The sequence below is a fragment of the Aspergillus pseudonomiae genome, assembly GCF_009193645.1.
Source record: "Aspergillus pseudonomiae strain CBS 119388 unplaced genomic scaffold BDV37scaffold_20, whole genome shotgun sequence".
NCBI classification, from domain to species: domain Eukaryota; kingdom Fungi; phylum Ascomycota; class Eurotiomycetes; order Eurotiales; family Aspergillaceae; genus Aspergillus; species Aspergillus pseudonomiae.
In genome coordinates this window covers 138663-163250 of record NW_022476012.1, presented here as the reverse complement: position 1 = coordinate 163250, position 24588 = coordinate 138663, and the positions used below count along the sequence as shown (strand labels likewise).

Sequence of the window (24588 nt, the reverse complement as noted above, 5' to 3'; positions counted from 1 at the left end):
AAAAGGAAAACATAAGAGGTTTTCTGTATGGGTCTGCGGGAAAACGCGTGATTTAACAGAACCCAAATTGGTGACAGCGAATCCAAGCTTTGGGGGGATAAAATGTCCACATTTGTAGAGCTACAGGATTTCAACTTCTCTATCATTGGCCTACTCCCTATCCCTTAGACTGTTGTTCTATAGAATAAGGCGTGCTTGGGCAGTATATCCTTACATGCAATGATCCACAAGGATAGTACTCATATTAATCCCTGCCTCCTGGAACTAGGCATGTAGCCACTCGGACTCCTGGTCCAAATGATCGGCTTCATATTCGACTACATCAATAGTCTTCCCTATCAATAAACTCCCATTTGGCCTTCACCGCATGATGCAACTTCCTCATAGGCCAGGCATGGATGGCTTTAGTCTTCTCAATGACAGCCTCCAGTGCTTCTCGCTCCCTCGGATCAGTGAAATACTCGCCGTAGAGTATGATGCTAATCACTGCATTAACCAGGGCGGGCGAGAGGCTCTGGTGGCTGAGACCAATCCCGCAAATGTTGAGCACTATCGATCTGACTTGTGCCTCAACCTTGCGGTGTGCAATGCGGCAATGTGGATCGTTTCTATGAGTCAATCAACATTCAAGTGTTAGGTAAAGAGACGAGGGAGAAGGCATTAGACGGCAGCATACCTAATATTAGGGTTTTCCGCGATCAAGATCATTCGAGCGATTTCATAGTGCTGGGCGCCAAATACTTGTGCACTTGAGCAGTACCACACAGTCGAAAATATCTCCCCCTTGGCCTTATCGGCCTTTTTGTCTAGGATGGGAACGAACTCAGGCATAAGTTCCGTGGTGATTGAGTGCAGGTTTTCCTTTAGTACGGCTGTATTCAAGGTAGTCAGCTGTATGTACACATTCCAGCAGAGCTGGTTGAAGCTCACCCCAGTCTAGTGGCGACCTGTCCCCCAGCCACCATCTCGTTACATCTCCGGCAAATAATATCAGTTTGTTGGCAGCAGAGGCACTCTGGCGCTTATCTTGGTCGGGTGTCATTCGGGGGAAGCGCTGCATAGCTAATGCATAGTAGATCTCCTGTCTAATAGCTATCCAGAAGACAGCATTGGCGAAGCTGTGATGCGTAGGTATTGAGACAGTGGTTTCTATGATGGCCTGTATGATGGCAAGGAAATTAACGGGCTGCTGGTCGCGAGCTCCAGTGCTGGTATCAATCTCCTCCTCCTCTTCAATCTCTTCATATTGTCGCAGGATCACGGCAGCTGCCATAATGTTCTCTTGGTATTCTCGGTCACAAATCTTATGGAAGTCTAAGAGCGCGGGTATGCATTTTAGCATATACTCAACCGCGGTAGACGTCGACAGATGGGGAAGAACCTGTCCTTGATAGCTCGGTCCTCTGGATGTTCTGTATTGCGGCAAACGACTGAGGTGGCGCGATGCGACAGCATAGATAGCATTCTGAAGTGGAGGGCAATGTCGGGCGCGGTGCGGAACCACTACTTGAAAATGTCTCCTGTCGTCACAGACGTCAAACTATGCTTCTGTTAGCTTCGGCTTAACATCGCACGCTGTGTATACTATACCCAGGGAGAAAGTTCCTCGATAAAGTACCGCAGGAGACAGGCTTCTTGTACGCTCTCAAATGGTTCGAGGGCCGCATCGCTAGAAGTGGGAGTAGGGCTGTATCCAGACTGAACTGGTACACTGCAAGAATTGGTCCCCTCACTACTGTCACGGTAAACTATTTCCTCTGGGCTCCCCGACGCAGACAGAGTATGGGCATGAAAGCTTGTATCAGATTCATCTGGTAGCTGGGGGCTGAATTCACTTGTAACCGAATCCTGCAACGACTCATCTTCTCTATATGCAGGTCCAGTTAGACTTGAAACATCATGCGTTAACTGATCGGCTTCGCATGCTGTGATAGCTAGAGCATGTAGACGCTGGTTTTCAGAAGCAGTGAAATCAAAGCAATGAGAGAGCTCTGAAGAGAGCTGTGCTGTTGGACTCGTGTGGGGGATGGTAGAAGGCCCGTGGTCAGTGTGCCCAATGGAATAGTCAAACTGGACATGGCTGACAACAGATCTGCCTGTATCATGTACACGTAGCCGAGCTACGAAAGCCGATCAGTCATCAAAGCCTCGTTAGCTTATTGGAATTCCTCCAGAAGGTTGCTCACCTCGTTTAGGCCTACTGTTCACCCAATGCTGGTCTTCCGAAAAATGGGCAGTGGACCCTTGGCGGAAAATCTGTCTTTTCGATACTACAACACAGTCTAGATTCTTCGCTTCACATCGTCCACACTTGGGTGCTTGCTTATCACCTGTAAGTTAAGCACGTTATGATCAGCATGGTCTCCGTCCATTCTATGTATGCACTGATGCAAGGGTGTAGCATCCAATAGCATCCAAATACGAGCCACATTTGTCTTTCTCTCTTCTAAGGTGTTCAAGAGCTAGACCTGCACTGCTGTCACTAGCACTACTTTAGTCTTACATTTCAGATGTTTGTCTGTCGGATGAGTTAGTACGAAAGAGCGTATTGGGGGGACTACAACGACTGACCACGGCAATTCCAGCATGGTTCTTGAACTGCTCGACTCCGCTGCATTGGCACCATCTCTCCGTCGGCGACGATATCCAGACAAGGTTAAATTGATCTGGCAATAGAAAGGCCATGGTCACTGAGTGAGTTTCAAGTTGGCTGAAGACATAAACCGCGGCGGGACCTTCCGTATCGGGAAATCTTGCAGGTCAAATGCGGGGAACAACGCCAACGCCATCTTAGGAAGATTTCCCCGCTGTCACTCTCAACTATACTAGATGTGGAAAATGTCGCCGTGAAGACACTCTTTCGAGTATCAGCTGTGTATAGAACAACAGAAATGAAGCATCACGACGTCGCAGTCCACATACCTGGATAAAATGCTTTCAAGGGTATATATAGGCGGTACCATGTCACGGATAATCTCCAACACAATCAATCATCTTCTGTTAGACAAGTTAGACAGCGAAGGACAATATGGAACAACTCTCGATTGCAGTTGCTGGCCTTGGCCGGATGGTAAGTCTGCAAGCCATAATATCTCGAGATCGGTCCTAACAGAGATACACGCAGGGTAAACGCCACGTCCATACCTTGATCTACCGGGTCCCTCGTGCGCGTGTTGTGGCTGTATGTAGCACAGTGCCCGAAGAGGTGGAATGGGCAAAGAACAACGAAGAGTACAAAGAGTTCGGCATTGCGGTATACAGCAACTACGATGATATGCTGGCTCATCAAGGACTCAATGCCGTTTGGGTCTCCACCAGTACGGATGTGCACGCAAGCCAGACATTGGCTGCCATCGAAAAGGGCATCCACGTCCTCTGTGAAAAGCCATTGAGCACAGATCTGAAGGAGGTATGCAACAACCACCGGCGGAACCCCAGATCTCTAGATCGCAAAAGAATGCTGATATATTTGGTTCAAATTAGGCTCAATCTGTCGTCGATATCGCCAACCAGCACCCAGAACTCAAGGTGATGGCTGGATTCTCCCGCCGATTCGATGCCTCATACCGCGACGCTAGTGACAAGATTTTCCAGGGGCAGGCCATCGGAAGCCCATTCATGGTTCGCTCCAACACTTGCGACCTTCGTGACGACACCGGATTCTTTGTGCGTTATGCAGGCCGCAATGGTGGTATCTTCGTGGATTGTGCCATCCATGACATTGATTTATCCCTTTGGTATTTGGGCAACCCCGTACCAAAAGCCTGCTGGGCCGCTGGGACACTGCAGCACCACCCAGAACTGAAGGATCTGTCGGATGTTGACAACGCGGTGGGAATGGTGGAGTTCTGGGGCGGGAAGATTGCATACTTCTACTGCTCACGAACCCAAGCCCACGGACATGATGTGTGCACAGAGATCACTGGCTCTGATGGCAAGATCATGGTGAATGTCATGCCCCGAAGCAACCATGTGGTGGTCGCCGACAAGTTGGGCATGAGAAACCAAGTGCCGCCCGAGTACTGGCAACGTTTTGAGGACGCTTTTGCTGTGGAAGCAAACGAGTTCACCGAGGCAGTTCTGAAGGACAAGCCTGTGCCTTTGCCTCTTGAAAATGGTATCATGGTAATGAAGATTGGCAGAGCTTTGCAGGATGCTCTTCTCACTGGGCAATTGGTGCGATTCGATGAGAGCGGAGAACGTGTTTGAATTGGGTAGCCATAGTTGATTTCGTGAGAGCTGGAAGAGAGCTTTGAGTGTTAGACCATAAATATAGACCAAAATTTGCTTACTTGAATACTTGCAGTGTGTATAACATATCTGTAGTGCATTAAAAGGCTGAGATAAACTAGTTTTTTAAAAGAGCTCTTGTGGCTTATAGAGTCTGTCTCTTGTATAGAAGGTGAGAGGGGGGTTCATTTCAGGATATCATGGACATGTCTATATGCTCGGAGAACATGTTCTTCAGTATTGTAAGTTACTGTCCATATTGGAGAGTTATACGGCTTGTGTGCTACAGTACCTGCTCCTTGTTACTATCTACGCAGGGAATGAACCATGTGATCGAAACTAAAGCAATCCATACAAACAATATTGTGGTAAACCTCAGGCTCCAAGTTGCACATCCCCCGGAATTTACCTTGATCTACTCCACGATTCCCCCGCATTTCCCCAGAAAACGATCGCCCACGCTACAAGTGACAATAGCCGACCGACCAATCATGGCAGGTGCAGCAAGAGTTAAATGAATCTAAAAAACAGGCTGCCTCGCCGGGCATTACTGAAAACGGAAATTTTCAATGTAGATGTTGATTCAATGACGTCCACAGAACAAAAATCAATTCCGTATTTTCAATAACCGTAAACTTTCAACTCGGAAGTCCGATTTAACATATGGAATGCCGGTGTATTTAATGACACCGGGCATCAGTTTATCTTCGGCACTCTTCAAAGAAAAACCCCCCGGTTGACATTCAATTCAATCGGGATCGCGTCCCCTATTGATGATCATGACGACGGATATGAAGAAAGACACCAAGCCACACTTTACTTCGGAAGGGGTTTCCACTTCGGAGCATCACGAAACTGTTACTCTCAAACCCGACATAGAACTACAAGAGATACCTGCCTACGGTTCCGATGGCATCCGAGGCCTCGTCAGCTCGGGGTATGTCCTTGGAGCAGCTTTCCTAGCATCCCTTGGAGGCTTCTCATTTGGATATGACCAAGGAGTGATATCCATTATAAATGTCATGGAGCAATTTCACGCAGTCTATCCTCAAGCCGAGACCGCCTTCGGCAAAGGGTTAATGACGGGGATGCTGTTGCTTGGAGCCTTTGTAGGCTGTCTCTTCATGCCCTACCTCGCCGATCGAATCTCCCGAAAGTGGGCACTGACCGTAGTCGTCGTGATCTTTGATATCGGGGCCATAATCCAAACCTGCGCGCAAAACTATGCTACGCTAGTGGCAGGGAGGGCCATTGGTGGCATCGGGGTTGGAACACTCGCAATGGTATGTACATGACACTCGATATACCCGAACGATCCTTACCACACTGGTTCATCTCGCTCACCTGGTCATGGAGGGTGCCCCGCTTTACATCTCCGAGATATCTCCACCCAACCTACGAGGAACGCTGTTGGTGTTGGAGTCCATCTCTATTGTCTCTGGCGTCGTCATCTCATACTGGATCACGTTCGGTACAAGGTTGATCGATAGCGAGGTCTCGTTCCGTCTGCCATTCGGTCTGCAGATGGTGTGTGCAACAATCCTTGGGGCTGGCATCCATTTCTTCCCCTACTCGCCTCGGTGGCTTGCCCTCGTCAACCGCCAACAAGATTGCCTCGCCAGTCTGTCCAAGCTCCGAGGCCTACCAGAGAGCGATGAACGAGTACAAGCTGAATTCCAAGGTATCATCACTGAGGTCAAATTTCAAGAGCTTATCCAGGAGAGAAGGCATCCTGGTCAGCACGGTGTCAAACGACAGCTACTCGCATGGCGAGACCTATTCGGCCGGAAAGGCTGGCGGAGGACAGTAGTTGGTTGCGGAGTCGCCTTCTTCCAGCAATTCATAGGGATCAACGCGTTTATCTACTACGCGCCTACATTGTTTCAATCCATCGGCCAATCAGACGAGATGTCGCTGATACTGTCGGGCGTCTTCAATGTTCTACAGCTAGTCACCGTCCTTGTCTGCTTCTTGATCATCGATAAGGTTGGACGCCGGCCGTTGGCAATCTTCGGTGGCTTTGCCACCGGAGTCGCGTACATCGTCATCGCCATTCTATCTGGGCTATATGGTAAAGACTGGTCCGCGCACACCGCTGCCGGCTGGGCCTGTGTCGCCATGGCCTTTCTTTTCATTCTTATTTTCGGCCTCACATACTCTCCTCTTGGCTGGGCCCTACCATCCGAAGTCTTTCCCAACGCGACTCGATCGAAGGGTGTGGCATTGTCGACCAGCACCAATTGGCTCTCCAATTTCATTGTAGGCGTTGCCACGCCTCCCATGATGGAGAACCTCGGCTATCGCACCTATATCTTCTTCGCCGTCTGGTGTGTCATGGCGGGTATCTGGGCACTTATATTTGTCCCCGAAACCAGCGGCAAGACCCTAGAGGAGATTGACGACGTGTTTGGCGATACAAGCGGACACGAAGAGCAAGAGGTGATGAGAGCCGCTGCTCTGTTGACCATGAGGCCGCCGGTCCAGGCCACTGTATGAAGAGAAGGATATGATACCCATTAGTTCAGTATATTCATTTTGTTCAGTTTCTCTCTCATGAGATATGTGTTAAAGAAGTTACTCCAACACTCCCTTAACCCAGTGATATCTATCTCATTAAATTCATGCATAGATCGTATTCTCTATTGCACATCGCTTCATCAGTATCATCAAATAAACCATCTATCCCACAGCAAACAATCCCCGGCAAAAGACAGACCCAAACCAGACTACAAACTAAACTCCAACCTATTCCCCGCGAAATCCCTCGCAAAAAACCGAGTCGGGTACTCCTCCGTCATCTCACCTGCTCAAGTCAACAATACCACTCATATAGAAGATAAAAAAAAATGGAGGGAAACGAACCAGAAATAGCCTCCCCAGGCTTGTCTGCCTCCCTCGGCGCAGCTCGTCCCCCACGGACATGATGGTCCCAAATCCGCTGCTGCAACTTCTGCAGATCCTCCAGGGACCCAATCTTAAAGCAGGGATGGCGCGAGGAATCCATCGATTCGTTTGTGCCGAATGCGATATGGACCTGCTGGGGACCTCCTGCGATGTCGAACCTGTATTCGCCGTGTTAATTTCAGATTACTTTAGAGAAAGGAAGAGAGTCAATGGATGATATGGCATACCATGCCGTCGTTTCTACTTGCGCCTGGGGGACTGGACGGGCTGTCAGACCCAGGGTTTGGACGTAGAATTCGTTGGCCTCGGGGAGGGAACCCTCGGGAACGAGGAGGTTGATGTGTGCGAGGCCGGTGATCATGGTGACTCGTTCTTTGGTCTCTATATTGGGGTGTTATGTAGGTATGAGTTTAATTAATCGATGCTGAGGGGCAGTGTTGGTGAGGGTAAGTTGGAGTACTCTTTGACTTATATTTATAGGGCTGTGCTTTGCTGGTGGGTTCGATTAGGAAATGATTCCCGGTTCTTGCGTCGGAATCCCTTTCCCGGTGCTTCTGGGGTCATTTCCGCGCGCTTTTCTAATCCTCTTGATGTGTATCGTGGTTATTTGGCTAGACTATCCCAGTTCCTGTGACAGGGGCATTTATGAGTCATTCTAGATACATATATTTAACTATATTGACTGGTGTTATGTCGTGATTAGCTATGTGACTTTCGTCATTCGGAGTGGAGCAGATTGGAATGTTTGTATATCTTCAAATTACCTATTCTTAGACTAGGGGTCCTATCAGAACTAGGACAAGATCAAGCAAAGATAGAGTCAATTAACGGTAAAGTACTTTATGTCTATTGCCCTTCACGTTAGGGCAACTGCTCCTACGTTAAAATCTGTTCTCTGATATCTGCACGCATCCGTCTAAACCAAGGAAAAAGTCATCAAATTGTCTAATTGGAATAAACACCCTCTTGCCACTATATACGCCGTCAATCGACTGAACTGAAGGCAGCATATCACATAATTCCCAGAACATAGCGATAGATACACATTATTTTATTTTCACCGGGTCGGCTTCATCTATGCAGATGCGACCATCTTGTCCTTGACATACAAGTCGACATACTTGTCCACATCGTAACCCTCAAGAGCAGACTTGTTCAAGCCCAACTCGAGCAGCTCGTCGATGCGAGCCTGGTCGAAGTGAGCCTGCAAGTGACGCTTGTACTTGGACAGGATCTCGGGCTTGGCCTCTTCACGGCGCAAACGGTGGCCCAGAGGAGCCTCGACAACGACCTCCTCGAGCACAGTACCGTCGTTCAGGGTGACGGTAAGAGCATTGGGGATGGTGCGCTTGGTCGGGTCGTGGTAGTCCGTGGTGAACTTGGGATCCTCAACGCAACGAATGCGCTTACGGAGATCCTCAACGAGTGGGGAGGTGGCCGCCTCCGAGCCATCGGCATAGTCGGTGGCGGTAAGGCGGTTGAATGCCAGCATGGTGGCGACCATGTACTACATCAAATCAGTTCACTGTTCAACCATCCACCCTCCCACAATTCTTTCAGCTGAGGGCTTACCTGAACGCAGTGGTCACGGTCCGCGAAGTTGTCCATCGCCTTGAACTGCTTGTCGATGATGCGAATGCAAGCTTCGTGGGTGCGGTTGGTGATCTCCTTGATATCCTTGGCGCTCTTGCCCATGGCAGCGAGCTTCTCGTTGATGATCTCGGCAGCTTCGATGGCTGTCTGGGAGTGGAATTCGGCTGCGACACAAATGGTTAGATATCATCTATATTTCGGCGCACGAGCATACATACCAGGATAGGAGACCTTGAAAAGGACGTTCTCCATGACATAGCTGCCATAGGGGCGCTGGAACTTGAACTTATTGCCCTTGAACAGCACATCGTAGAAGCCCCAGACGGGGGCAGAAAGAACAGTGTGCAAGCCACCCTCACCCTTCTGTACCTTAAGCACAAGGTTCACGGCCCGCTGGCAAGCGTCACCGGCAGCCCAGGACTTTCTGGACATGGTGTTGGGGGAGTGTCTGTAAGTCCGAAGACTCTGTCCGTCGACGAACGCCTGGGTGATGGCATCCGCAGTCTGTTTCTCACTGAGGCCGAGCATCTTAGCAACCACAGCTGTTGTCGCGACCTTGACCAGAACAACGTGGTCCAGGCCAACCTTGTTGTAAGAGTTCTCCAGCGCCAGGACACCTTGGATCTCGTGGGCCTTGATCATGGCCTCCAGCACTTCCTTGACTTTCACGATCTTACCACCGGCAATGTTGCCGCCCGCGCGGTTGGTCCGGGAGATCCAGTCAGCCACAGCGAGGATACCGCCCAAGTTGTCCGAAGGGTGGCCCCATTCGGCGGCCAACCAGCAGTCATTGTAATCCAGCCAGCGGATCATCGCACCAATGTTGAACGCACCATTGACAGGGTCGAGCTGGTACGGTGTTCCGGGCACACGAGATCCGTTGGGAACAACGGTTCCCTCCACGACGGGACCCAAAAGCTTGGTGCACTCTTTGAATTTCAAGGCTTCCAATCCACAGCCTAGGGTGTCGAGGAACACAAGACGGGCAGTGTCAAACTGGAATTCAGAAAGTCACAAAAGGTTCATGTTAGACAGATGATGATCTCGTGCGCATTTGGGGAAGGAATTACAAAAATTAGGCGTGCGAAGTCAGCAGAATTGAGGGAGACATACAGCTAAGTCGGAGTTAACCTCGTAGTTGTGAATATAGTTAGCCATGTCCTGGATTTCAGGATCGTAGGCCTTCTGGGAGGCGCCATCCTGAGCGCCAGACTGAAGAGGTGCCATGGTTGAGAAACGAGACACTCGAGGAGCGGCCGAGTTCACTGCGCGGAAAGTGTTAAGGGAGGAAAAGGACGAGGTGGCAGATGAGATTCTGGAGACGGAGGAGATGCGGGACTGGAAAGTGCGGGGAGACCGGTGGGTCAGCCGTCTCAACGCCGAACACGAAGCAGACATGATATGATCGTAGGAGGTCAAGAGAGGGTACTAACTCTCAATGATGTCTGAGAGGGAGGTCAATTCGGGGGGGAGATCGCAGGGGGAGGGTTTAAGTAGAAGAGAGGAAGAAGAGAAAAAGAAAATCCTAGGGGGAAAAAAGGAAAGCTAGGGGGAGAAATGGAGAAATGGAGAGAAACTGGAGTTACGATGGACGGTCACCTTTGAGCCGAGGCCGGGCGCCTTGGTTTACTCGCGGCTATTGCCGGTTATGCATCCTTCAACTACTTACTTAACAGACTGCCCATTGATCAATCGGATTCTCGGGATCCATTTATTTCCTTTCGGACAAGGTTCCAACTGATTCTCAACAAATTTGGAAAGTACCATATTCATTTCCACTGGTACTATGGGAACAGAATTTGCCATACCTCTGAAGTCTGAACTCGCAAGGCCCGAAAGAGGGGGTGGATGATTTCATCCAAACCACTCCCGCGGTCGGACGGCATTCTCCTGTTTCCGCGGTTATTATCAATCGGAAAGGACAAGCATGTGGCGGATCAACGTCTCATCCTCTTGTCAACCCGTTGATCAAGCTCCGAGATACGGAGGAAAATAAAGTTCAGGAGAAAGAAACATATTTCCTGGAGCGACAGAGACCAGCATCACCGTCATTCTCTCATATTCCGTCTACCTTCCTCCTCATCCGTTTCCTGCAGTGTCCGAACAATCTCCTTATACATAGCTTCAGCTAGCGAAGGAGCAACGGCATTCCCAATTTGTTTTAAAACCTCATGAGGCCCGAATCGAAAGCTCAGGGGGAACGTCTGTAAACAGGCGTACTCCCGATGAGTGAAGTTCCTTCGACCTGAAGGGTGATAATTCTCGCCTCCATTACAAGTGACTGTTCGAGCTGGTTGGTATGGGTCATAGGGGGGTTTGTTGAAACCACGACTTAGTGCTCCCTGGATGTCATGGTTCGCTGTCCCTAAGGGAATATTGGAAATAGCTTCGTGGATATGAGGGTCCTCCCTCAATCCTGGGCCATGGGAGGGGCGCGGAAAAGGCGGCAGCGTTTCTCCAGGTCTATAAACGATGTCAGTATAACTCGGTAAGCACCATCAACTGTCGGGGTTCCCTTACCCAGAAGCAATGACGAGGAGCCTTTTTCGGGTCTGTGGGACTCCGTATTCGTTAAGTTGCAAAATACACCAACGGACGGAGTATCCAATTTCGATGAAGTCATTTATCACCCGATAAAATGTATCGCGGTGCTGACCAAGCGAAAGCAATCCATGCGTTTCCTCCAGAGTATGTACTCGAGGCTTGGCGCGTTTAATCAAATCCAAGGAAGAGAAGATACACGCCGAATTGGCATCGTCGTGAATGCCCTCGATAGTATGAATAGGAGAAAACGTTTGACAGGGTGGCGAGCTGTGGCTGACATCTACCCTCAGAAACTCATCATCACTTGTCAGAAAGCTAAAGATATCACTCAGCTCGCAATATGCATGCTCAAAATTAAGCCGATAGGTAGAGATTGCGTGTTTGGACTTGTCGAATGCCCACTTGTTATAAAGACCAGCTCGGCGAGCGCCACATGAAACTCCTCCGGCACCACAGAAACCGTCACCGAAGGTATACTGCCGCCGCCTCTTTTGCTCTTCCACACTTTCTGCACAGGTGAGGTCAACAACAGGGTCAGAATTGTCTAGCACAATTACAGGTGGCCGGTCTCTAGAGCGGTCCTCTTCGCCAAAAGCTCGTGTGCTCCCCCTCCAAAGTTGGCGTAATATAACCGTTTCAATCATATGCCCTTCATCGGCTTCCTTAGATGACAAGTACTCTATCGAGACTTCTCCACCTTCTATATTCTCCTTCAAGCGACACCAAAGGTCGCCGGGCAGCTTCTGCTGGTTGCCTCTATCGCAATTGTTGGTGAAGATTATACTAACGAATTTCTTGGCCATATGAAAGGATATGGCCTCCGTTATATTCGCAATCCAGACAAGTTCGTTTTGCTCTTTGGGAACGTAGGTACCGGCGTGATTTCTTGTTTTTATCAGTCTGCGGCCATCGAAATAAATGGCACCCGTGCCATCCTTAAGGATTGTACATATCCGGAGATATGACCCGTCATAAAGCTCAAGTGATTGACCAGCTTTATAAAGTATGCCGTCCACGCATACCTCATGAACAGGCACTCTTGTTTGCTCATGGTTTCCCTCAGCCGATGTCGCCACTCCTGGGCTTGGAGTGTTCAGCTGGTAATTTTCAAGGAGTAACTCAAATTCTTCATCGGTACGGTAATCATCCTTATCAAAGGTGTGAAATGTCGGATTGGTCAGGTCGACCAGCTCGCGCAGGTTTGTTGCTGCGTTTGAGGTCAGCAAAAAGGGTGTTGGGTCTCGAGGACGATGCTCCGAGATGATCACCACATCATCGGCATGGTGAAGCCTTTCCGAACCATCGCCAAGAGTAACGCTACTATCTGTATCACTATCATCAACCTCCAGGGTCGTCGCTCTGGGATCCGCTATCTCAAGAATTGATGGCTCACGAGCTCGGATTGAGCACATCTTTGGCAATTATCTTAATGCCTTTATGATGAGTGTGAGGCTTTGGATGTAAATACAATGGAAAGGCTCTTCGGTGCTCTAAGGCAATATAGGTTGAGGTGTTAATGTAATGAATTGAAGATCGAGAGAGAAGGGCATGACATGATAATAGGGATTTGGGTACAAAGTATAATGAGATGGAAGTGAGAGAGAAACAGAAGTTGAGCTGATGACTCCTTCTAGCTATTCACATTTATTAATACTGCTCGCTAGCCTAAGGCTATACATGTTTGAGATATAACACATCTTGTCACAGCAAGTAGGAGAGGGGTGAGTACTACAAAGAATGGAAACAAAGAAAGACAATACAGCAAACATAGATGGAGTGAAAGAAGAGAAGACAATGCGAAGGTATAGTGTCTAGCCATGCTTCAGTATACTCTTGATATCTTAGTTTGTCTACAAGTGTCTATGGAAAGGCCTATATCTAACTAGAACATACTCACAGTGGATCACTTGCTCTGGATCCAATGATCCATCTATTGAGGGCTAGATATCCATATCCGGAAAGGTTGAAATTGCGCAGGGGAAGGATGCTGACTAACTGGTCACGAGACCAATCAGGCTCTGCGTAGCATCGGTGGCCACGTGAGGGGTCAACCCCTCCGGCGGTTGAGATTTCTCCGGTCCGTTAACGGAGCGGCACCCGCAAATTTTCTGTCTTTTACTGTGGAGAAGTCGAGGAAAAAAAAATCGGAAAGTCGGACTAGGCAAAAGAAAGGACCAAAGGATTAAAACCTGGTGGCTTCTTCTCCCTTGCCTCTCCCTCACTCTTTCTCTCTCCTTTAACCTTCTCTTCACCATGCCACCACTTGGTCCTTCAATCCCTCCGTGGGTGTGATTTACTACCAGTTATCACCTATTACAGTCTCTCCTTATTCTCTATGAATATTGTTATGTTTCGATAGAGTCAAACTTGGTTCCAATTTTTCCAACTCTGTCCCCCCACCATCGCGTGTCTGTGTGACAATTTGATCCATCTTCCAAGCATGTGAGTTATCCGGTGTAATCCCCCGCCTGGCTATCAATCAATATACCCCTCCTTTCATGATGAATTTCGGTATTTTTTTTTTATAGATGTTAGACTTCCTAAGCATTATTGCGGAGAAAATCCGACCTGATCTTATATTCGATGCTATTCATATTGTCTCGCAGCTCAATCAACCGTGAGAGCATTGGCTAATCATAAGCATCCGCTAGAATCCGATTACATTCACAAGATGTGTGGTATCATTGCTCTGATCCAGGCGAACCCGTCGTCTTCCGCCGCCGTTGACCTCCACGAGGCGCTATACCTGCTCCAACATAGAGGCCAGGATGCTGCTGGAATCGCCACCTGTGCTTCAGGTGGTCGTATCTACCAGCTAAAGTCGAACGGTATGGCGGCCAAGGTTTTCCACGACGGTTCTAGGGTGGCGGACCTTCCGGGATTCATGGGCATTGGTCACTTGAGATATCCCACCGCCGGAAGCAGTGCGAATGCCGAGGCGCAGCCTTTCTATGTCAACAGTCCGTATGGAATTTGTCTGGCCCACAACGGCAACCTGATCAATGCTCCGGAGCTCAAGAGATATCTGGACTTTGAGGCTCACCGTCATATCAACACTGATAGTGACAGCGAGCTCATGCTCAACGTCTTCGCTGATGAGTTGAGCGAAACCAAGAAGGCACGGGTCAACAAGGATGACGTCTTTGCCAGTCTCAGCCGGATGTATGAGAGATGTCAGGGCGGCTGGGCATGCACTGCTATGCTAGCTGGTAAGTAATTCAGCCAGTTCGAGTGCTGGAGTCAAGAATAAAAATGCTAACCTTGGCAGGCTTTGGTCTCGTCGGTTTCCGTGACTCCTATGGCATCCGTCCCTTGGTTCTTGGTTCCAGGCCTTCCGCCGAAGGCCAAGGCACGGACTACATGATGGCCTCCGAATCTGTTGCTCTGCACCAGCTTGGCTTCACTAACATCCGTGACATCCAACCTGGTGAAGCGGTCATCATTGAAAAGGGCGGCGAGCCTGTGTTCCGCCAGGTCGCCCCGAAGATGGCCTATGCTCCTGATATTTTCGAGTATGTCTACTTCGCGCGTCCCGATTCCGTTATCGATGGCATCAGCGTGTACCGTAGCCGTCAACGGATGGGTGATCGCCTTGCCGCCAGGATTCTTGATGTTCTTGGACCGGAAGTGGTCAAGGACATTGATGTCGTCATCCCTATCCCGGAGACTTCCACGACGTCCGCCGCGGCCGTCGCTCGGTATCTCGACATTCCCTACTGCCAAGGCTTTGTAAAGAATCGCTACGTTTTCCGTACATTCATCATGCCTGAGCAGAAGACCCGACAGAAGGGTGTTCGCCGCAAGCTGAATGCTATGCAAGCAGAATTCAAGGACCGAAATGTCCTTCTGGTTGACGACAGCATCGTGCGAGGAACTACCAGTCGGGAAATTGTCACCATGGCAAGAGAAGCTGGTGCTAAGAAGGTTTACTTTGCCAGCTGCGCACCGGAAATCACGTAAGTTGTCTACAACATTCTTTGAGGCATGAGCACGTTGCTAATCATCTCCACAGACATGCTCATATCTATGGTATTGATCTTGCGTCGCCCAACGAGTTGGTTGCGCATAACCGTGACGCTGAGCAGATCGCCAAGCACATTGGTGCCGACAGTGTCATCTTCCAGACCTTGTCTGACCTGAAAGGTGCCTGTGCGGAGATTGCCCAGGAAAATGGGTTGGCTGAACCGCAGAACTTTGAGGTCGGCGTGTTCTGTGGTAACTACGTCACTCCTGTTTCTGAGGGATACTTTGATCACCTGGAAAAAATCAGAGGTGAAGGCCGCAAGATTAAGGCTTTGGATCGGGCTAAGGAAGCCGTCACTCATGGCTTTGCTAGTGAGAAGGATTTCCAGATCGCTGCCAACGGCGTCAAATTGGATGCCAGCGGCAACATCATCCCAGCGTCGACCCCGGGAGAGTCTGAGGTGCCACAGGTCAGCCTCTGTAGCACTCGCGAACCCGCGAGCGAAGAGCATCCTAAGGTCAAGGATCGAATGGATATTAGCATCCACAACATGGGCGATCACCCATGATCACTGATGAGTTTATGGACAGTATCTTCATATCATCTGGAGTCCTGGAGTTGGTAGGCGGTGGATAAAGAGAACGGAAGGCTATCTGCTTGATGATGGTTATCGCATCGCAATAGCAAAGGGATCCAGATACCCTTTTGTATGCACGACATGACCTATAGACTTTATTTTTATGACGAACAAAGTTTGCTTCTGGCATTAAATAGCAAGTGCGTCAGTGAAGATGATGCGGATGTAATTTATCCCGATCACGTGAAGATGATGCTTGTCACCAGCCCATTCAATATAACTGACGCCCATACCCAATACTATCTATGATTCCCTCCATCGAATCACCCAATTTATGTTCTATGTCCCTATCTATAGCTATAACTTAGAACACTCGTGATACCTGGTGGGAAACTTAGTTGTGTCGTCACTACCAGGCAGTCGCACGCACAACCCACTACTTCTCTTGGTTCGAAGAACTATTCGGTGGCGCAGGATTATCATGGAACGTCGCATAACAAGGTCTGCTGCTGCCAAAGAAGCTGCAATACTAGCATCCGCAATAAAGACGTCAGAGAAGGAATTCGCCACTAAGCCGCCCAATTTGCAGGATGAACTACCCAACCAACAGTCGTCATCCTTGGGAAACAAACCAAAGATTGGGCCTGCTTCCAAACGGCGCAAGACAAAACTTTCGGCTTCAGAGATTAACGCTGCGAATGAGCTACCTCATAACCTAGGCTCGTCCGTTAAACCAACGTATAAGACCAAGGCCGTATCCCCGGGAGTCAAGAAGGAGACGATAGGCACTCTTGCGGATGAACTGGGAAGTACCGCTGAGAAAGCCAGTGCAGTACCAAGGTCAGCGTCAACAGGTAAAAGCAAGAAAGCCAATCCATATCGTTTAACACCAGGAATTACTCCATTCCCAGATTGGCCCCATCCAACCCCCGATGCCTGCGAAGAGGTTAATAGGCTACTCTCTAGTGTACATGGAGAGATTGTTCCTCCCGCTACCATTCCAGAGCCGTCTCTCACTGTAACGGGCTGTGGAGAGGTTCCCTCTGTTCTTGATGCGCTTATTCGCACTTTGCTTAGTGGTGCCACATCAGGAAACAATTCTGCGTTGGCTTTCAATGGGCTGGTGCAGAAGTTCGGCATCCTCCACGAAGGGATTGGCAAAGGGAGTGTTAACTGGGATGCCGTTCGTCAAGCGCCACTTAAAGATGTATTTGAAGCTATCAAGAGGGGTGGTTTGGCTGATATCAAGAGCAAGAACCTCAAGGCCATTTTAGATATGGTACACAAGGAAAACCAGGAGCGTCGGGAAATTTTGGTGAAAGGCGAGGATGCTGGACCATCGGATCTCATGCAGAAGTCTGAAGGCAGCAAACAGTACGAGATTGCATGTGCAGATCAACACTTCCTGTCGCTTAACCACCTCCACGCCCTGAACACAGAACAGGTTATGGAGGAACTAGTCAAGTACCCCGGGATTGGACCCAAAACAGCTGCCTGTGTCCTACTCTTCTGCCTACAGCGTCCATGCTTTGCAGTTGACACCCACATCTTCCGCATCTGCAAATGGCTTGGCTGGGTACCGTCGGACAAGGCGACAGAGATCACAGCGTTCGGCCATCTCGAGGTGCGGATCCCGAATCACCTCAAATACTCTCTTCATCAGCTCTTCATCCGTCATGGAAAAACTTGTCCAAGATGCCGAGCAATAACTGGGCAGTCTTCCGCTGGATGGGACGAAGGCTGCGTCATTGATCACCTTGTGAAAAGGACTGGGAAGAGAAAGGGGGAACTCGCGACCTCGCCGCCCGTCAAGCGTAAGAGCAATGGACGGCAGACTCGCAATGCGAAGGCGTGAGGGACGTTCGAAAGATATATAGTACTTTTCTATGTAAATACACGATCTGATAAGCTTCCACTAATCGGGGATCTTGTGCACTATTTCAAAAGTAGGATAACAGGTGAATGTATGGGGACCAATTCAAGTGCTGATAGAGGGCATGTTTGCTTAACCTTCACGGTGGATCATAAACAAGGGAAAAGAAATATATATTGCCTGATGGGCCATTCTATAGTATGGGCGGCACGTGCACGGGCCCTATCGGAGTGTCTGATAAAACAATGGGACCACTTCCGCTACGCATCTCCGTCTCCCACATTTGCCCGCCTCCTGAAACCTTCCAGACAGGTTCCTGGAGCTCAATTGCAGCTGTCTGGATTTCAAAATGGAGGCCCTAACCCCGTACGTCCCTCCAGCTCTCCTTCCCCTCGCGGAAACTCTTCGCGATCAAGCTCCCTTGGTCGGTGTCGCGCTTGTCTCGCTCGGCGCGATATACCTAGGATATCTTTACCTCCTGGGAAGAAACGAAGCTGCCGTGGCATTCAACGTGCCAATTCCACCTGAAGTCCGTGCCAATTGGAAAGGTAAAAAGTGGGAAGATGCTCAGGGAGAGGAGAAAAAGGTGCTTGAAGGTCAACTTAGAGGGGTAAGTTTACTCGTCTTCAAATTAGTCGTTTTGGAGGGGTGTCAATGGCTAACTTTAGTTTTCCCTTCTATAGTCGTGGAACGACAAAGTCATCCTAAGCTATTGTCCTGCGGATGGAAGAATACTTGGTAACGGAATCAAACCTGCAACAACTGAAGACGTCGACCGAGCGATCCAAGCAGCGAAGAAGGCTCAAATTGAATGGGCTGCGACTAGCTTTGCTGAAAGGAGGAAGGTTTTGCGGACATTGCTGAAGTGCGTTACATACATAGTCTCGATTGCTGCGGTCAAGAAATGTAGCTAACTGAGCCCACTTTGGACAACAGATATGTGCTCGAGCACCAAGAAGAACTTGTCACCGCTTGTTGTTTGGATTCTGGAAAGACTAAGGTCGATGCTTCATTTGGGGAAATCCTTGTGACAGCAGAGAAGTTGAAATGGACAATTGATCACGGCGAGAAGGCATTGACGCCCGAATCGAGGCCCACGAATTTCCTGATGATGTACAAGAAGAACATGGTCACGTATGAGCCTCTTGGAGTGGTGTCGGCTTGCGTCTCTTGGAATTATCCTCTCCATAACTTCATCGGCCCGATCATCAGTGGTATCTTTGCAGGAAACGGTGTGGTAGTAAAACCATCGGAGCAAACTGCATGGTCCTCGGCTTTCTTTCTGGAAGTCGTGAGAGGTGCTCTTTCGGCATGCGGCCACTCTCGCGATCTTGTACAGAGCGTCGTCTGCTTGCCTGACGTTGCTGATTTCTTGACTTCACATCCGGATATCGCCCAGTTGACCTTCATTGGATCGAGACCGGTCGCGCACAAGGTTTGCGAGTCAGCAGCAAAGGCACTGACTCCAGTGACTGTTGAACTGGGTGGCAAGGACCCCGCTGTCATTCTGGACGATCCCAGAACAGTGAGCGAGATCTCATCTATCGCGTCCATTCTCATGCGAGGTGTCTTCCAATCCGCTGGACAAAACTGCATTGGCGTTGAGCGGGTCATTGCCTTGCCTGGAGTGTATGACAAGCTTCTGAATGATGTGTCTTCACGCATTAAGCCATTCCGTCTTGGTTCCGTCCTCCTTGAGTCCAACCCCGAAGATCCTCAGCAGAAACCCGGCGCTCCAGACATGGGCGCTTTAATCTCCCCGGCCTCCTTCGACCGCCTGGAATCGTTGATCACCGACGCAGTCCGACAAGGCGCGAGCCTTATCTGTGGTGGGAAACGTGTTGATCACCCGAAGTATCCCCATGGCCATTACTTTGCGCCCACTCTCCTTGCAGACGTAACGCCTTCCATGCGGATCGCTCAAACCGAACTTTTCGCCCCAGTATTTCTCCTCATGCGCGCAGACTCCGTACCCCACGCCATTGCCATTGCAAACTCAACGGAATACGCTCTTGGCGCTAGCGTCTTCGGCTACAACCATATTGATGTCGCAACCTGTGTCTCAAGGATTAAAGCGGGAATGGTATCTGTCAACGATTTTGGAAGCTACTATGCCGTGCAGCTGCCTTTCGGTGGCGTCAAGGGATCGGGATACGGCCGTTTTGCGGGCGAAGAAGGACTGCGTGGCGTGAGCAATATCAAGGCCCTCTGCGTTGACCGGTTTCCCAAGCTAATGGCGACTCGCATTCCGCCACGCGTGGATTATCCTATCTACAAAGCAGATGGTAGTCGTCAGAATGGGACCGGCGCCTGGGAAATGTGTAAGGGCGTCGTTGAAACAGGATATCAACTAACTCTGGCCGGAAGAGTTTCTGGCATACTACGACTGTTGAAGAACATGTAGGTTGAGGTATACGATTTTTATTAATTCATCAATGTCACCAGCGACATTGAATCTATGTTCTATGTACAATATCATATAATACACATGGCGAAAACAACGTATCATAATCCAACAATCATACCGTGCATAGTAAAGAACCCCTATAGCGCCTTCCACTGGCTCTCAAAATCATGCGAGGTTTCTTCCATCCAACTCCCCAATTCCTCCACCCCCAAAACCTCATTCAGATACCGTCTCGCCAACTCCACCTGTCCATTCGCTCTCCCCAGATAAAACACCGCCCCTTCAGCCGGATTCGCATTCGCCGTTTCAATCCGCTGCGGCAGCTGCAACATAAGATCAAGAAGCCACCGTCCAAACGAATCACCCAGATCCATAGCCCACTGCGTGATCTCCGAATCATCAGCCGGGACCGACTCCGCACAGGCGCGGACAAGAAGCTGAAACAGCGCCGGCTCATTCCGCGCAACCCGCACAGCCGTCCGAAAATGCTCCGCCGGAATCATATACGGCACGCTATTCGTCGCCGTGACGTTCGTATTCCTACACCGGAAATGATACTCATCGATCTTGAGCAAGGACGTAAGCGCCTCGGCATTGTGTTCTACCAACGCCGCATGGATCCCCTTCTGCAGGGCGTCGCGCGACAACGTAACATGCGTCTCCATAAGCTCGGCGGTATTGAACCCGCTCGCCAGTCGCAGCGTCTCGAGGTAAGCAATCGTAGCGGGCGTGAACCCGTTCCCGCCCCTGAGGAGCCGTTCCGGGAACTCCGTGATGCCGAGGATGCGGTGCGTCTGGGCCGTCTCCGTTTCGTGGCAGGTAACCGTTACTGACACGAGAGGTGATACGGACAGTGTGTAGTGGTTGTTATCTTTATCTGTGCCTTCGAACCTCCGCGTCTCGTCTTCGTCCTCCTCGCGCGCAAGGAACCGTCTCAACTTCTCCTCTTGGTCTTCCGCCATGCTGATCCCCGCGCTGAACCAGTATCGCTGGATACTGAGACCCATCAGATCCGGGAATCGACTCTGAAGCCGTTGCACCGTGCACCACTTGCACTGCAAGATGGCACTCTGCAGCGCGCCGCGCTCGCTGAGATCGAGCGGGATGTAATCCAACGGCCGCAGGATCTTCGCGATTTCCGTCGCGGAGACGGCATCGAAGGGCCCAGTCGCGGAGGGGACATCGTTCCAGAAGGCCAGAAGGATCAATGCGCGGTAGATCCGCTCGCTGGACACCGTTGCGGCGAGGGGCGCCGACGCCCGGGGCAGATTGACGTTCAGCGAGTGCAGGAAGATCTTCTCGATCAGCTCGACCGGTAGGGTCTCCAGACGGCTGAGGTGCTTGCGCGGTTGTTTCGGCGGTTTGGCGATCAGATGGCGCGCGCGTTTGAGCGCTTGGCTTTGCGAGGAGAGGCTGTATCGTTCGCCCAATGACAGTAGTCGTCGGCCGCCGCGGCGTTTTGAGCGCTTGGGGTGCAGTGGTCCTGCATCGTCGCTGGGAGCAGGGCGTCTTTTTCTGCGGCCGCGCACTCGGATCGGCGTGAGCATGCCCGGCGGCGCGGAGCGGGTGGTTGGTCGCTCAGTTGTTGTTGTCGTCGCGGGCCATTGGGTGGGAGGGGAGGGTATCGGGCATGGCGGGTCGGGGAGTTGTTGTTGATATCCGGTTTTTATTTGCTGGGTTCATTCACTGTTGATATGGTGTGGGTCGGTGGGATAAAATTTGGGTGCCTGAGGCTCTGTTATTGATGTTAAAAGCGGCAAGACTTACAGTATATCCGCTCACCAGGAACGAACCCATAGGGCTGTCCAGCCACCTGACAAGCCCTATCTTAGTCATCCAACTCGCGTTCCTCACACCTGGCACATGACGTCAGACGCAACCCAAACGCTTTCCAAGGAAACTCGTTCCTTCCATATAACAATAACAGTCCACAATAAGATTCTAACAGGACGAGTTTAATTGCCAGGTGGCGAATGCGGATTTCAGTGGCCTGCCGATCGGTAGGTCATGATGCTCGTGTCTTTGCCTGATTCGGCGGGTGTGAATCCGGACCGGATTCTGGCTCCATGTCAGTATGACGAAGATGGCGGTCAGGATTGCAAGCTGATGGGCTGTGGATTAAGTATACGCGGTAAGGGCTTGTCATGGCTGTTTGCTGGTGACATACATCATTGGTGTTGCGTGGTGGTGAATGAGGTATTGGGGGGTGGATGATGTAGATATATATATGTCGTGCTGGTCTGGGTTTAACTCGAAGGCCAGAACTATTCGAAGTACATTATTTCACTCTACTATAGAAAGAGAATCGCAATACATAACTACGCTATCTCTTCAAAGAACTTTCAAGATATCGTTCAGTGATTTTGTCTAAACTCAAAGAACAATTTGAAGCCTGTGACTTGACCATTGATATCTATTCAAAATGGGTGCTGTTGTGTCCTGTGTATGTTTTCCTTTATTCCCCTTCACTCTTCCCTTATCAGAAAAAGATTCTAACGTCCGGTAACAGATCCAAAGCGTCTTCCACGCCATCGGTGCCTGTCTCATGGGCATCGTCAATACCATCGGCTCGGTCTGCAAAGCAATCATCGACGGCATCGTCACCCTCTTCGACGTGATAATCTCCTGTCTGACCTGCGGCTACTGTGGACGGCGGAGGAGAGGAACAACGCGGACAACGCGGACACGGCGGTCCAGGATCTAAGTTGTGAACCGCGGCGCGCGATGAGTTACGATGGATACGCATGATGTTTCGCCTTTTGGTTTCTATCGGCTTTTGTGTTTTCAGTTCTATTCCCCACAAGTGTATTATAACAATGCAATCTTAATAGAAGCGCATGCTGATTAAACACGTTATCATATATGGCTCATTCCTGCTTTAGACATCAATTGGTCTTTGAGATGTAGCAGATTGGCAGGGATCTCCTCCCAGCGTTGCTCGACCAGTAGTTTGATGAATGGGTCGTCATACTCGTCTGCGTACTTCAATGCCACCTGGAAGTGGTTTGGGAGGACAGGCCAGCGCACTGGGTATTTGTAGCACTGGCAGCGGATGCGCATGTGGATGAGTCGCTGGAAGGTCGCAAAATCACGGTCCCGAATGACCTGGCGAAGGATACGCCGCGAACGGGTGAAAGTATCGTCTGCGTCGATGTACGCGTCCATAGAGAGCAATTGGAGAAATTCAAGCTTCGTGTCGGTCCAAGGTCGACCGAGCAGTTTGTTGGGCATGCGAGCGGGCAGATCCGGCAAGCAGCATGGAAGGCGAAAGACATCCAGGTCGGTGACGAGCTTGTTGGGCTTGCGGACCTGGAACGCCCCGAAATGAAACCACACGGCGACTTTGTAGTCTACGTCGGTGTTTCGGTCGCGAGCTTTCAGAATCAAATCGCCTTTGCTGCGGCTTCCTCCCCAGCCTTTGTCGCAATTTTCTAGGTTACTGAAGCGACTGCTGATGTTGGCTAGAGCAGAGTGATCTTCAGGGGCCAGGTCTAGGTTTCGACATTTGCGGCGGATGGCATGTTCCACGTACTCCCTTTGGCACTTGCGCATCAGGGGTAGTGTGCACCAACGAGAAGCCAGAATTTCATTTTGAAGATCCCTTCTCTGAGGTTCAGACAGCGCAAAGAAGGCCAGAGGCGGTGGTAGAAAGTCTGGAGTAAAGAAGTCTCTCTTTGAGCTCTCGTTGGCGCTGCTGAAGGCAAGTCGGATAAGCCAAGTGTAGACCGTGGGATCAGAAAGAACCCTGGAGATGTACAGAGAGGCCCGTGGGAGATTGAATTCAAGGCAGCGGAAGAAGATCTCCTGAAGTATCTCCACGGGTAGATTTTCGAGGTGACACCGGTTCTGACCCGGTGGTGACAGTTGATTCATCTGCCTGATGGACCCGTTTAAGGAGGTTAGTCGAGCAGGGGCTCTCTGATAGAATCCAACTAGTGCTCATGGAATATTGTCTTTTAGTAGTCTCTATCAAACAAGAGACGGATGGGATATAGGGATCCCTTCGTCATATCTTATGCCCGTGCCTGACTGATCACCAACGGACAATTTGTGGGAAATCCACCACAAGGCTGCCGAGTGACCAGATGAATTGCCTCGCTGTCTGATCACAGGGCAAATACCAGGGTGGGCGCTCACAGCAGCCAGTCTCCGGACCGCAAGAGATGCGGGGCTCGGATCACTTGTCCCTGGTGGAGGATCCAGAATAAGCTGTGTGATCTATAGTATTGCAATTAAGCGCTGTGAGTCATCTTAGCCCGGGCGTTACGCAGCAGTGCTGGGATATAAAGTGTATTAGAGAAGTCGGGCGTGACGCGTAGGAATCGGTCAAGACTGAAGTTCAACCCGCCCCAAGGCGGAACTAAACAAAAACTCCCTGAGGCCCCGATATTTGTCAGGTTTATGTCGGACAAAGCAGTAATCGCTCTGAACACCTTGGACCAGAATTTATAGAATCCTCTCACGTATTCAGATCCGTAGAATATATTTATGTGAAG

General features: G+C 50.2%; 11 protein-coding genes across 11 annotated transcripts; 5 read left to right on the top strand and 6 right to left on the bottom strand.

Annotated features, from left to right (window-relative positions):
• Positions 1-322: 322 nt before the first annotated feature.
• On the bottom strand, positions 323-2626 carry BDV37DRAFT_281413 (uncharacterized protein; the record flags this gene model as incomplete). Its single annotated transcript, XM_032086808.1, has 7 exons — positions 323-608; positions 677-872; positions 931-1540; positions 1591-2120; positions 2187-2330; positions 2504-2518; positions 2572-2626. 7 exons carry the CDS (start codon positions 2624-2626, stop codon positions 323-325), a joined length of 1836 nt encoding a protein of 611 aa, XP_031943183.1.
• A 316-nt stretch (positions 2627-2942) lies between these two features.
• Positions 2943-4209, top strand: BDV37DRAFT_292801 (Gfo/Idh/MocA family protein; the record flags this gene model as incomplete). Its single annotated transcript, XM_032089249.1, has 3 exons — positions 2943-3070; positions 3125-3409; positions 3484-4209. The coding sequence occupies exons 1-3, from the start codon at positions 3029-3031 to the stop codon at positions 4207-4209; spliced, it is 1053 nt and encodes a 350-aa protein (XP_031943182.1). The 5' UTR covers positions 2943-3028.
• An 800-nt stretch (positions 4210-5009) lies between these two features.
• On the top strand, positions 5010-6726 carry BDV37DRAFT_270339 (sugar porter family MFS transporter; the record flags this gene model as incomplete). The annotated part of the gene is made up of 2 exons (XM_032084540.1): positions 5010-5513; positions 5611-6726. The coding sequence occupies 2 exons, from the start codon at positions 5010-5012 to the stop codon at positions 6724-6726; spliced, it is 1620 nt and encodes a 539-aa protein (XP_031943181.1).
• Positions 6727-6867: 141 nt separating this feature from the next.
• On the bottom strand, positions 6868-7583 carry BDV37DRAFT_83868 (putative glyoxalase family protein). The gene is made up of 3 exons (XM_032091316.1): positions 7362-7583; positions 7093-7292; positions 6868-7033 (listed from the first exon to the last, which is right to left on the bottom strand). The coding sequence occupies exons 1-3, from the start codon at positions 7493-7495 to the stop codon at positions 6957-6959; spliced, it is 411 nt and encodes a 136-aa protein (XP_031943180.1). The 5' UTR covers positions 7496-7583; the 3' UTR covers positions 6868-6956.
• Positions 7584-7933: 350 nt separating this feature from the next.
• On the bottom strand, positions 7934-10297 carry BDV37DRAFT_244213 (putative 2-methylcitrate dehydratase). The gene is made up of 4 exons (XM_032081510.1): positions 9841-10297; positions 8946-9723; positions 8707-8891; positions 7934-8641 (listed from the first exon to the last, which is right to left on the bottom strand). Exons 1-4 carry the CDS (start codon positions 10123-10125, stop codon positions 8210-8212), a joined length of 1680 nt encoding a protein of 559 aa, XP_031943179.1. The 5' UTR covers positions 10126-10297; the 3' UTR covers positions 7934-8209.
• Positions 10298-10661: 364 nt separating this feature from the next.
• On the bottom strand, positions 10662-12807 carry BDV37DRAFT_83851 (DNA cytosine methyltransferase). Its single transcript, XM_032091315.1, has 2 exons — positions 11248-12807; positions 10662-11190 (listed from the first exon to the last, which is right to left on the bottom strand). The coding sequence occupies exons 1-2, from the start codon at positions 12681-12683 to the stop codon at positions 10776-10778; spliced, it is 1851 nt and encodes a 616-aa protein (XP_031943178.1). The 5' UTR covers positions 12684-12807; the 3' UTR covers positions 10662-10775.
• A 1135-nt stretch (positions 12808-13942) lies between these two features.
• Positions 13943-17667, top strand: BDV37DRAFT_270336 (amidophosphoribosyltransferase; the record flags this gene model as incomplete). The annotated part of the gene is made up of 4 exons (XM_032084539.1): positions 13943-14480; positions 14540-15227; positions 15284-15752; positions 16450-17667. 4 exons carry the CDS (start codon positions 13943-13945, stop codon positions 17665-17667), a joined length of 2913 nt encoding a protein of 970 aa, XP_031943177.1.
• A 222-nt stretch (positions 17668-17889) lies between these two features.
• On the top strand, positions 17890-20162 carry BDV37DRAFT_244202 (aldehyde dehydrogenase family protein). Its single transcript, XM_032081509.1, has 3 exons — positions 17890-18295; positions 18369-18550; positions 18622-20162. Exons 1-3 carry the CDS (start codon positions 18035-18037, stop codon positions 20087-20089), a joined length of 1911 nt encoding a protein of 636 aa, XP_031943176.1. The 5' UTR covers positions 17890-18034; the 3' UTR covers positions 20090-20162.
• On the bottom strand, positions 20149-22266 carry BDV37DRAFT_244201 (uncharacterized protein). The gene has a single exon (XM_032081508.1). The coding sequence runs from the start codon at positions 21637-21639 to the stop codon at positions 20230-20232; it is 1410 nt and encodes a 469-aa protein (XP_031943175.1). The 5' UTR covers positions 21640-22266; the 3' UTR covers positions 20149-20229.
• Positions 22267-22514: 248 nt separating this feature from the next.
• BDV37DRAFT_281403 (uncharacterized protein) lies at positions 22515-22796 on the top strand (the record flags this gene model as incomplete). The annotated part of the gene is made up of 2 exons (XM_032086807.1): positions 22515-22535; positions 22602-22796. The coding sequence occupies 2 exons, from the start codon at positions 22515-22517 to the stop codon at positions 22794-22796; spliced, it is 216 nt and encodes a 71-aa protein (XP_031943174.1).
• A 23-nt stretch (positions 22797-22819) lies between these two features.
• BDV37DRAFT_83747 (uncharacterized protein) lies at positions 22820-24432 on the bottom strand. Its single transcript, XM_032091314.1, has one exon. It carries the CDS (start codon positions 23963-23965, stop codon positions 22949-22951), a length of 1017 nt encoding a protein of 338 aa, XP_031943173.1. The 5' UTR covers positions 23966-24432; the 3' UTR covers positions 22820-22948.
• Between the last annotated feature and the right edge of the window lie 156 nt (positions 24433-24588).